The sequence below is a fragment of the Solea solea genome, chromosome 13 (assembly GCF_958295425.1).
Source record: "Solea solea chromosome 13, fSolSol10.1, whole genome shotgun sequence".
Taxonomy (NCBI): domain Eukaryota; kingdom Metazoa; phylum Chordata; class Actinopteri; order Pleuronectiformes; family Soleidae; genus Solea; species Solea solea.
Genome location: NC_081146.1, coordinates 23822488 through 23835326, shown reverse-complemented (window position 1 = coordinate 23835326; position 12839 = coordinate 23822488). Strand labels below are relative to the sequence as shown.

Sequence of the window (12839 nt, the reverse complement as noted above, 5' to 3'; positions counted from 1 at the left end):
GCAACGCCTACATCGCTGTTGTTATTTTTTAAATCCACACAATTTAACTTCCATCTTCTTGCGACTACGTCACGTGATGAAACAAGTGTGGCCGTTAAGGCGTTCTGATTCTTGGTATGAACACACTGTGTAATTATCTCCGGCACAAAGGCAGACTAACAAGTATCCCCAATCTCGGTCGGCTTTAATGGAACGAACGTAGACCGTAATAAAAAGAGACACAGGAAAGATCACAATCAGATTAGTGTTTGATTAGAGTCAGGACAGCTGAGCTGTTTTTGTTTTCTTACTGAAGTCAGTGGATTAAGAACACACTGGGTTTTTGTTTTTTTTTATTCTTCTGCATCTCAAACAAGGCTTTAAAGTCCCGAGCTGTAATTACTTCGCCCACATACGAGCTACGAGTATTTACATAAGGTGGGAGATAAAAATGACGATGCACGGTTTCAGCTGATCATAGCGGAGAAAAAGAGAATTAACTCATTTTCCTTCCTTTTAATTTAGTAAATAAAGCAACATTTTCTGTGTTTTTTTAAGTGAGGGGTTTATGAGGTACTTTTATGTAGCTTCTCAAATTTGAATATGTTGTGGTTAATTTGGTTATTATTTTGAGGGTGTCGTCATTTTTCAGTTTGTCAGAACGAGAAATTGATTAGGCGGTGGACTCAGGGTTCCCGCGCCTTTGTCGACATCAAATTCAAGGCCTTTCCAGGACCAATTGCTGAAGATTCAAGGACCACATTCAAGGATCTTGGTTAAAAGTCAGTCTTTGTCATTTTCATATGGTGAGACAGAGTTCTTGGAGTTTGTATTTTCCCAGGTATCACGTTGTCAGCTGGGAGACAACTTAACTTCTTAACTGCACAACATTGGAGCACTTTCAACGAACCATGTGTCTTTAGGCGTCATTTTTAAAAAACTTTCAACGCTAAATCAATCATATAAAATAATAACAATTGAAGCATAAGCCGTCTGACACATTCATCCAACACATGGAAAACATGTTCACACACACACACACACAGACACATCCAACTCCATTTTCCTGTTAATATAAAAACACATTAGACTGCAAACGCCAAAATAAAAGAGGGTTCAAAGAAGAGTGGAGAAATGTTAAGCTGTTTTTCAAAGGTTCCATTTATAATTTTTGCCCCTCGTGGACTTCATGAGCCTCAGCTAAAGCCACACAGAGCCCCAGTCGTGAGCAGACGAGTCGATGGCCTGCTCCTACTTAATGTACTGCACTGTACGTCTGTGTGTGTGATTTAGTGAATAAGCTGCTGTCAGACTGGAGATTGTTTACTTCCTCCCTTAAAGGCATTGACCAGCATCAATAACCATTAGTCACATTCCCCACAGTATAGATTCCCAGCAGAATCAAAACACCCCGTGTTTGATTAAACTCTTCCACTCATCTGCCAGTCAGTCGCTCTGTGGAACGACCCCGGCAGCATAAAGAGCGCAGCGGGTCTAGAGTGACGGCATCTTTACGTGCCGTCGATCTGCCGAACAAAAGTGACGATATATGAAAATGAAAATATAAATGTCAAAAGCTCGCCTCTGGTGCTGCATTCGCCGCCACGTTCAACCAAAACCTTTTAATGGCGGGAAGTTTTTAATGAGAACTCCTGTGACCTGTTTTAAATAACTAGGAAAAGTACTTTCACCCTTCAGTCTGTAAACACGACAGAGAAATCCCACCGCGGCGTGTCACCGCCACGCAGACTCTATTCCCAGTCTGACGCCTGAAGCCGAGAACAGAGTATCTGTTTATCTGCGAGTCAAAGTATAAGCATAGTTTAATGAACCCCAAGTTTATAAAGGAAATGAGGAAAAACAACAATTAAAAAATAAAAACACGCACTCATCACCGGTCGACCTAGAGATGCCAAATCCAGAATAATTTTTACATCTTAATTAGCATGCCCTCCAAATATAATAAACATAAAATACATCGTTGACCTGCAAAACAACCTTTTTGTTTTTGATGTGACTCGTGGAAAAGTGGTCTTTGAAAACATGTGATGTTGTTCCTCCTCCAGGGAATTGATTTTCTGTGATCAATCAAAAGCCCTGCAGTTTGTACAGATTAGAAGATGCTAATGAAGTTTTGTTCTTTTGTTGAGATGTGTTTGGTCAGTTTGGTGAATTGTGTTTCACTAGGAAGAGATTGAGAAAGATTTGCCAATGCAGAAGTGCTTGGAACTTGTAATCTCTTAACTGGCCACCGGTGTCACCGGTGAGTCTTTGGTAAGTGATACTTTGTTGCACAGATGCCGACAACAGCAGGAAAGTGATCGGGTATAGCCGCTAACTGACCTGAGTTGGTAATAAATAGCGTAATACATTTAAAGGTGGACTAAAAAATGAGTTCTGATTATTTAATCGTGTGTTTTGTGATTGGGATTTTCTAAATTTAATATACATAAATATACATTTTAAAACCTCACAGCAGACAAAGTTCTGTGCCCTCCATGCGATCTCTGGCGCCCCCCTGAAGGCTGCTTGGCAACCGTAGAAAGAAAAAGATGATAACAGGGTTTTCTTTAGGGTGTGGCTACAGAGTGATTGACAGGTGTTCTCCCAAACATGGTCTCTTCTAGTTTAAAAAAAAACTAAGATGGCGTCTAGTTCGGGAAACATTAATAAAGACATGGATGTTATTTGACGACAAAAGTAAACATTGGCGTTTTATCTGAAGACATTTAAACTTGAGTCCAGTCTGTCAAACTTGTTCCAAAACGTTAGATATCCTGTGATGCAGCAAAGGAAATCATGGTCACAGCAGTGGTCCACACGTTTTGGTACAAGGCATTTAAATTAGAAATATTTAGGCTTCACTAAACCGGCTGCCACTGCTGACGTGAATGATTTCTGTTACGTTTGATTCTCTCTGTACCTGCACACACACACACACACAGACAGGAAGTGAACCATTTTAACACCAAACTCGTCGTTTCATCATCAAAAAAACGACTTTTTTGTCCAGTTATTTTCCGTGCCTTTGCTCTCCCGACGCATCACAGACTGAGCAGCGCTGTGTATCGAGGTCTAGAAATGACTCCAGCCTGCGTGTGTGTCTACTGATATGTGACACAGCTTTAATAAATGATTCATGCCCTCACCACACACTGTATATGAATCTCCCTCCCTCTCTCTCTCCCCCACTGTGCTTGCCTTCCCCCCCTCTCTCCGTGTTCCTTCAGTTACATGACAGGAGTGAACCTCTGAACCGCTGCAGCAGTGAAAACGCGGGCCAGATGTTTCCCCGCTGCGGAGTTTGGACGTAGGCGACGTCGCGTTTTCCACGCGCAGCCTTTTTTTTACACAGCGGCGCTCGTGTGCGTCCCTCGCCGCTCTTTAAAGCTCGGGCCGAGCCAGACTTCTCGCTCGCACTCTGTCACGCTATGATGAACGCAGAGGTGTCTATGTTTCGCCCGCAGCCACACTGTGTAAGGAACATCCATTAGCTGCTGAGGGGAGAGGGGATTTATTCGGCTTCTGAGGCTGGGACTCATAACTTCCAGCTGTCATTTGGACAACATCCCGGGAATAACACAATACACAGAGACTTAGTCGAGATGGTTTCATCTAACACGTGCGTGACGCTGCTGCTAAATAACTAACCTCAACAAGGCCATTCAAAGAGATATGACATTTGACTGTCTTACCTGGAAGCTGATGGGAGGTTAATTAAGGCTGTGAACAACAAAGCGTTCAAGATTTATCCTAATGTTTGAATCATAAGTAGTGCTGTCAAACGATTCAAATATTTAATCGCGATTAATCGCACATTTTTATCTACCCCTTTCTTTTTGTCCCATTCTTTTTTCTCATCTTATCGCCATAGAAAATTGGATCGGCGTCTTTGTGCTAATGTTTTTTTTACTGCGACAATATCTCTGTCACCGTGCATATTTTGAGTTATTCCTCTTATGGTGAGAGACGCACAACAATAAGAGAGGCTGTGTATCACCCTGCAGTGCTGTGAATAAAGGCAGACTCTGTCCCGTGGTTTAATGTGTTGTTGCCGTGATGAGCTAATCCGAGCTAAAAGGAGCTAGTGGCCTTCGGAGGTCTCCTGACTACGGTTCGGGGGTATATATATATATATATCTATATCTATATATATATATATATATATATATATATATATACATACATATATAGATATATATATATATATATATGCACATATACATATATATACACACATATATATGTATATGTATACACATGTGTGTGTGTATATATATATATATATATATACACACACACACATACATATATATATACACACACATACATATATATATACACACACATACATATATATACACACACATATATATATATACACACACACACACACATATATATATATATATATATATATATATATATATATATATATATATATATATATATATATATATATATATATATACATACATATGTTATTTTCTTATTTTCTTCCCCATTGGTAATAACAGGGTGCTAAATCTGCACACGTGGCGACAACTCTACAGAGACGCCAATGGGTCATCTGGGCTGTAAAACATACCAATAGTTTAAGTCACAGTGTTTGGAGGAGAAATTGAAGGTGAACAGTAAAAACTTTAACTGTCCGCTGTAAACTTCCATCTCTGTTTAAAGGTGGACTTCCCCGCGGGGATGTTCCGCCCCGAGCGATGGACGGTCATTATTGACACGTTTTTATCTTTGGATTTTCCTGTGGATAAAAAGCATGGAGAGAAAAATCTCCCGTAATGACGTACGCGCAGTATGTTTAAGTTTAAATGGGTTTTATGACTCATCTGTCAAGAGCAGGAGGAGAGAATAATGTCATCAACCCAGAGAGCCACAAACAAAAACAGCCAGCATTGGCTCTTTATAACCGTCTTCTCCTGTGCTGTGCTTAGGTCGCGCTCGCGTGGTACAGATAATAACTTTTCCAGTTATCCTATACCATCCCCATTCTTGCTTCCGCTGTGCTTTAGGTAAAAATAAATACACAGCTATCCTTGAGAAGACCCCTGAATTGAAAAGGATGTCATGAAAAACAGAGAAAAAGATCCACAGGGTCCTGAAGGTTTCAGGTCTCCCTCTGCTCCCGCATTGTATTTTTCCTTCTTATTAAAACTCCCATTTCATACGCTTCCTAGCCGTTATTTAAAAACCTTTTTCTGAAATCTAATATTGGCAGCGGGACCTCGAGTGGGGAACAAAAAAAGAAAGACGAAACCTGATGGTGCAGAGAGAGAGAAAGAGAGAAAAAGCCAGGAATAAGTGAAACGCAGACATGTGGAGAGAGCGGTGGTAGGAAGCCCAGAGATGGAGTAAATCTCATCTGGAGGGAGACGGACTCGATGGTGTGGTGAAGGAGGATACGGTGGAGGAAACCTGACCTCCTGGGCTGGTGCTGATGAGGCTTATAAAGCTCCTAATCCCAGAAGGAGGTGCAGTTTCTACAAAGGATTTTGGGATTCAGTCACCCCGCGAGCTCAAGTAAAGCAGGCCCTATCCATTCTCTGCTCCACGGTCCTTCTTTTCCTTTTCTCTCTCTCTACTTCAGCTTGGAGGAAAAATAAAAACGCTGCCATCGGTGGCTCCCGGCCAATCAGCTGGATCCAATTTATGAATGAGCGATGTTAAGAGCTTCTCCAGGCCCTTTGCAACGAGGGCTAAGCATGCTATGGTGGTGAACGTATTCCCCAATGGAGCCAAGGGAGAAATCGTTTCTCGGGGTCTGAGGGGTTGAAAAAGGGAGAAGTCAGGGGGGGAACGTTGGGGCCCAACATTCCTCACAGCCCCAAAAATAGATCCCAAAGCTGGGGAGCAACTACGCTATAGCTGGGGTTAAAACATTGCCTGACAAAACAAAAGGCTGTGGAGAAAAAAAAAGGAAAAAAGAAAGCGATGCTTGAAGGCTCCGCCGCCGTGCTCTGCTCATAAACTTTCACTAAAAGCAACATCAGGCTTTCTGACAGCAGCAGCACCTTAGAGGTTTTATTTAGTACAGAGCTTTTACACCAGACATGAACCTACAGCAACAACGTCGGCGGAGCAGCACAGTGCCGGTGATTACAGCGCTCAAACATTTTTACCACAGCAACAAATAACAAATACATTCATTATTCTATTTCTCTGGGAAATTACCGTTCTGTCAAAGAGCAAAACTAAATCTGAACAATGCTTTAAATACAAAAAAAAGAGAAATTGAATGTAGAAGATTATGCCACTTATGCCACACCCGTCACTCAGACACAACTCAACACTTTTAGGCATGAAGAAGAAATGCTGAAGTTCAAACTGATCATTAGAATTTGGGAAGAAAGGCGATTTAAGTGACTTTGAATGTAGCACGGCTGTTAGTGTCACACTGGTCTGAGTATTTCAGAAATTGGTCGTCCAGTGTGACTTTCACACACAACCATCACAAAAAGAGACAAAGGTCCAGTGAGCGGCAGCGCCGCGAGAGATAATCCCTGGTAACTTGTTCAGAGAACGAGCAGATTAGTTTGAGTTGTTGACTCAGCAACAGAAACTCAAGTAAGATATGCAGAAGACTGAAGGCACATCATTTATTTGGAATGTGTGATACCGATATCAGTCCAGTCTCTGTTTTGTATTTTTAAGTCTGTCAAATGACTCGTTTTCCTTAATTGTGATTTATCTCAGTAGAGCAATGGTTAATCACAACTAATCAAGAGTCACAATATAATTATCACAATAATAAATTAATTAGAGTTTACAGAGAAGATTCTGAAGAAGAGAAAATGCCTCGTTAATGCTACAAATCAGGGGGAAAATGGCCCGACTAAAAGTAACAATGACTCAAATAATCACTGGTTAAAAGTAAGTTATGAAGATAAATAGGTTCATCTCTGGATTCAGAACACATCCAACCTTGACGCAGATTAAGACACTTAATTAGATGTCTGTGTACCTAATAAAGTGGCAGTAAATGCACATCAACAGTGGCTTCCTGCTCTAACCTCATACTTTTTCAAACGCACCTGTGTCACAGCTGGAATTCACCCGGACAAAAGCTTCAGTCAACCCACGCACTACTGTGATAAACTGCTGATTTACCGCGTCCTTGTGTACACAAACAAGTCAAACGAAAAGTAAAACGAAAGGCAAGTCAAAAAGTATAATAAATATTATAAATACTTTCACGGTTTCTGTCTTGAAGCCTGTTTCTCGTGAACGTGAACTTCAGGAAACGTCCGGGGAGAAAATGAAGATACAGTCACACAACGGGAGATTTTGCAAACATGGCAACCGCGAGTCCCGCGGCTTTTAAAAGCACCGTCGTCGCAGCTAAAAAAAAAAATGCGACTCATTCATATGGGATTTAATCACACTTATTCACGTATTAAGCTCCACCAGACACCAGATCACAGTCTTCAACTGTGCTACGCTACACTGTCAGAACACTTTCTGTGAAAACTCCATGACCCAGATAATAGCATAACACCTGCAATTTGGTGCACGCCTCGTCTTTTCCGAATGCCTCTCACACCATCATGAGTGGGCACATTTCTTAAATGGGTACCTGTGGAGAAAATTGGTCCTGCTAATGCCATTATATTCCCAGTACACGGCGAGTCTTTGAACACCAAATTCATTCTGCGAGCTGGTTTTGACATGTTCCAAACACGGCCGTGAATACGACCAACACGTGTGAATGTTTTTCACTCTGACTCGTTGGAGTTGGGAGTAAGTCAGATGAAGGTACGGGAACTGAAGCCAATGTCAAAGTGCCTGGACCCTGTATTCTCTTGAGTGACCAGCAGGGGGCAAATCCACAGTCCTTCCAATCCACAGTTTTGTGTGTTTTTTTTCAGAAAATCAGCCCACTTCCCACTTTTTTCTTTGATTCATAATCATATCATAATAATCATATTTCCTGAATAGTTAATAGTTTCAAACACTAGTTTCAGGTTTTATGTTGTACATTGCGGTCCTTATGGTAATAAAACAGTAAAGCTGGTACTGTGTGGATGTGCAAGCTCACAGACTTAGAGGTGACGTCTCAGTGGGTCAACACTCGTTACCGGTGGTTTGATTACCTCTAATTAAAATAACATGTTTGCATTCAAATATCTAAACATATAAAGGGTTAATGTTTCATATTTTCTTCAGCTGGACTCTCCTTGAAGCCGTCTCACCTCTCGTCCAGAAGTGCAGAAGATTCTGGACGAGAGGTGACACGTCTTCAAGAAACTACATAGAAATCCAAATTTCTATTCAAGCTAACCATTGCATCTGCTATGATTCCCGGGGTAAAGTCTCTAGAGAAATATTCAGTACTACTAGTTAGCCAGTGTGCTGTCTTTTATTTTTCATTTAATTGTGTGTATTTGTCACTAATGGATCCTGACCATGGTACTCACTGCTCTCCCGGTAAAGCACAAATGCACAGCGGAACCAAAGTAAGAGCAATTCCCATTATTCCTCACACTAGGTCTTCTTTTCTTTGTTATCATTTTTGATTGAGTTCATTTACTACACTCTTTTATTGTGTGTGTGTGTGTGTGTGTGTGGCCACAGAAAAAGAAGTGACTGTATGCACGGTTTTAAAACACAGGTGACTCACTTCTTGCAGGTGCTGTAGTCAGAGCAGTGGCTGAGCGGCACACGGATCACACAGCTGGAGAAAGCCACGAACAGTGCGTGGTGATCCCGGTCCAGCTCCAGGCCCAGCACCCTCCGGTCCTCCCCCTGCACGTTGCATCTAGGAACACAGAGAAACACCAACTGTCAGGCGATACATATGTACATATATATACATATATATGTATATATATATGTGTGTATATATACATATATGTATATATACACATATATATATATATATGTATATATATATGTGTGTATATATACATACATATGTGTATATATATATTTATATATATACACACATACACATATGTATGTATATATATATATATATATATATATATATATATATATATATGCATGTACATATATATATATACATATGTATGTACATATATATGTGTATATACACACATATATACGTATATGTATATATACATACATACATATATACACATATATATTTTATATATATATATATATATACACACACACATATATATACACATATATATATATATATATATATACATACACACATATATATATACACATGTATAAATTATTTTTATTTTCATCTTTGCAGCGACTGGCTCAGCCGAGAGAGTGAATGTTCAAGGCGCGCAGTTGGAAAACAAAAGAAGATAGGAAAGAAGAAGCATCCCCTCTGGCTGTACAGGGTGATGCAAAGAGTTACAATAGACCAAAGAGTGGGTGGGCAGGACAGATCAAGGCAGAACACAAGAGAGGAGGAGAGAAGCAAGAGAACAGAGAAAAGAGGAAGAAGGAAAAAAAAAAAACGATGAACAAAAGAAACAATTAAGATTTGAAAGCGGATGCGAGGGGGGAGAAAGATGGAGAGCTCGGCGTAGAGAGAGTGACTGACTTGTTAGGGTTGTAGACGTCGATGTCCTCCAGGAGCTGCGTGCTGAAGGAAGCGTTGGCTCCCTCGGTGCTGGCGAGGATCTTGAGCACGTGGCCGTTGTCTGAGCCCAGAAAAACCACCGTGTAGTTTTTAAACGGTCCCGCCGACGTATCCACCGCTATCTGGGTCAACTTGAATCTGCGAGATACACAAAACACACACACACTCACTGTCTTCTCAAGCGAAGCTGACATTTTCTTTTCAAAAGTGAGGAGCCAACGACGGCGAACGCGCTCGTTAGTGTCTCAACGTCGTTGTTTTACTTTGTCAAAGTCAGAGTCACATGGTAAACAAAACAGTAGGCGAGCACTGAGCTCATTGTGTGAAGCATCAGTGTGCAATCAATCACTTTATCTACATCCCACCATCGCCTACCTCCTCTAATCCCTTCATCCCCTTAATTCGCCGTCCGTCCGTCCGTCCGTCCGCCCACAGCCGCTCAATCGATCCACCCTTCCCACTTTCTGCCACACGCTGCAGTCTCTCTGTGAGTCACTGCGTTTCATTTAATTATCTTTTTCGCTCGTTGAAAGCGTTTGGCGAGCAACAAACAAACGACGCACGACAGGAGACAATTCATCAACGCGCGCGAAAAAGCCTCAGAGCCAACCCGGACCCTTTTAGTGAACTCCTAATGTCAGTTTTACACAGTTTTACTGTACTATCCTCTCATGACAATTGATCTTATTGCATAGCATGACAGAAAATTCAATTAGCGATACCCAAAAGACTTGGTCGGGACCCTGAGATGGGTCGCAGGGGATTTTCTTCGCAGAATTTACATAAGATTTATGCGATTACGTCTTGAAGAACATGTATGTATGTATAATAATACATATATAATATGTACAACACATGATATTGTGATTTGAGTCTTTAAAAAGTGGGTCCTTGTATAGAAAGTGTGGAAAAAACTGTGACATTAGCCCATATTCCTGTATATTCAGCATACAGTCTGAATGCTCCCTCTTCCAACTTGATCATCTCCATTACGTTAATAATCCATTCTTTCCGAGTTAGTGCATTTGAGGCTAAAACCCTTTTTCTAACCATACATGCTGAAAGAAAAGTCATTTTAACGTTGAACACTGCCGAATCCTTCCATCCTCTCGCCTTGTTGCTGCTGCTCGGCCTCATGTCCACACAGCTGCCCAGTATCAGCACAGCTGTCCGCTGCTGGCTCCACTGGAGCAGCTGAGGATTAAGAGCCGCGCTGAAGGGCACCTTGAGTCCAGTGATTGTTGACAGAGGGATAAGCTTTACTTCCTCGGCCTGCTGCTGTGGCTCTGGGACTTGAACAAGCAAACCTTCTCTAATAAACCCAATTTATACTTTTTGGCATCACATCTCCTCTAGAACCTTCTATTGAGGACCCCCGCCGAGGCTCCTCTGTCCCGTTTCCCCCCCTTCCAGATGGTCCCAGTGAGGCCGGTTTGTTTACCCACACGGACTTGACTGGCACGTCCCCGCACCGTCCCGATGGTATCGCGTGATGCACTTCTGGTTAGGTTTCATTTATCTAGGCCCTCTCTGGGGAAGGAGCGAGGCAGATGTGATGGTTTTGGCGCCAGATGTGAAGTGGTGCATGTTTCCTCAGTATGGAGCCTCTGCACTGTTTGCCTGGCTGTCAGTCTGGCTTTGCTTCAGGAGGCACGGGTGATGAGTCTCTTCTATACTATGTGTGTGTGTGTGTGTGTGTACGTACAGCGTGTGCGTCCATGTCTGAGGTTTGCGTGCTTCTGTGTGCGACACGAGCGACGACAGTCCCAGTACAACCTTCTCTCCTTATCATCATCTGATGTCAGTGGATTCTCAAATGTCACAACACACACACACACGTACAGCGGAGGTCTCAAACTCGCGGCCAGTGGGCCACATGCGGCTCTCCAATGGATTTAATACAGCCCGCCACATTATATAAACTCATAATGAGTTATTTCTGTTTGTTTTGCATCATAAATAGGTTTTTATTATGAGTTATATCTTGTTCCAAATCACACTTGGGTTAGGGTTAGGGTTACTTTCACTTTCGTTTTGCATATTTTAATTTTAAAACTTGACCGGCCCCCGACGTTAACCATCTCAACTAAGCACACACACTCTCTTGTACAGTCTTAACACTATTCTTAATGAGGAGGACATAATGTGTTCCCTAAACCCCTTACCCTGACCTTAAGTGCCTAAGCAGAACCTAAAACCCAATTCCCCAACACTAAAATCAAGTCTTAACCCAAAAAATATCCCCTTAAAGTTGTGAGGTCGAGCTAAAAATGTCCTCACCTTCAAAATGATCTCCTCACTTTCTATGGTTCACATAGGACATTGTATTGACGTCCATTCATGTGGACAGCCTTAACAAATGGGTGATCCCTAACCGCAACCATAACCAATTAATGTCTAACCTTAACCTAAACACAATTAAAATCTTAACCAGTTCCTTAGAAACGAGATTCTGCCTCATTAGGAATCAGGTTCTGGTCTCCATGAGGACTACACACACACACACACAAACAGAGAGAAGCTGGAATCGACCGTCAAATAAATCCAATGGGTTTTAATGAGGGACAAGGTCGTGTGTTCCACCTGAGCTCACTCATCAATAGTGAGTGTGGAAAATGTAAAAATAAAAAAATACCTGAAATACATTTTTATATTAAATTAATGAACAGTGACACTGATTGTTGAAGAGCACTCAAACAAAAAGCTTGGCGTTTAGTTTAATGGTTTACGACACATTACCCTGATACATGACTGACTTGCACAAGTTGGAAATACTCCTAAGTCTGTCAGTCACTGCGACTATTAAAAAGAAACAAAACAAACGTTTGTTTTATCGATTATTGCATTTATAAAACCAAATCTTTCCACTCCAGTCACGAGGCGGCAGCAGCATCTGGCTTCTCTAAAAAAAAAAAAAAGGATTTGCCTTTTCCTGTGAACTAAATCTGTTCTGGATTTTCAAACGTCGCTCAGTCTGAATAAATCACTGGAAAACCACATCTCTATAGTTAATATTATTAATATTTAATATAAATGACTACTTTTTTTAAAGTTTTATATAAAATTCACGACTTATTTAGGAAACTGATGTTGACAAAAATGATTGATCGTAGTGAAAGTACATAATATGGGATGAACGGATGATTGACAGTTGATTTGTTGAACTGTTTTGTGTTTAATCTCACAGCAGATGTGGAATTATCGCCCCTGTTTGCCTCCAGAATTATACAGTAACATGTGCATGTCGACTGCTATTCTGTACATACGTACCAAACGCGTATAA

At 41.3% G+C, this 12839-nt stretch overlaps 1 protein-coding gene across 3 annotated transcripts in view; it reads right to left on the bottom strand.

Moving 5' to 3' along the window:
* Positions 1–12839, bottom strand: part of sema6e (sema domain, transmembrane domain (TM), and cytoplasmic domain, (semaphorin) 6E) — a 171836-nt gene that overhangs the window by 36851 nt on the left and 122146 nt on the right. For all 3 annotated transcript variants that reach the window (XM_058647097.1, XM_058647099.1, XM_058647098.1), the window contains 2 exons: positions 9518–9694; positions 8609–8746 (listed from right to left, as the gene is read on the bottom strand). In XM_058647097.1, the coding sequence (XP_058503080.1) occupies positions 8609–8746; positions 9518–9694 (315 nt within the window). The remainder of the gene's footprint in view (positions 1–8608; positions 8747–9517; positions 9695–12839) is intronic.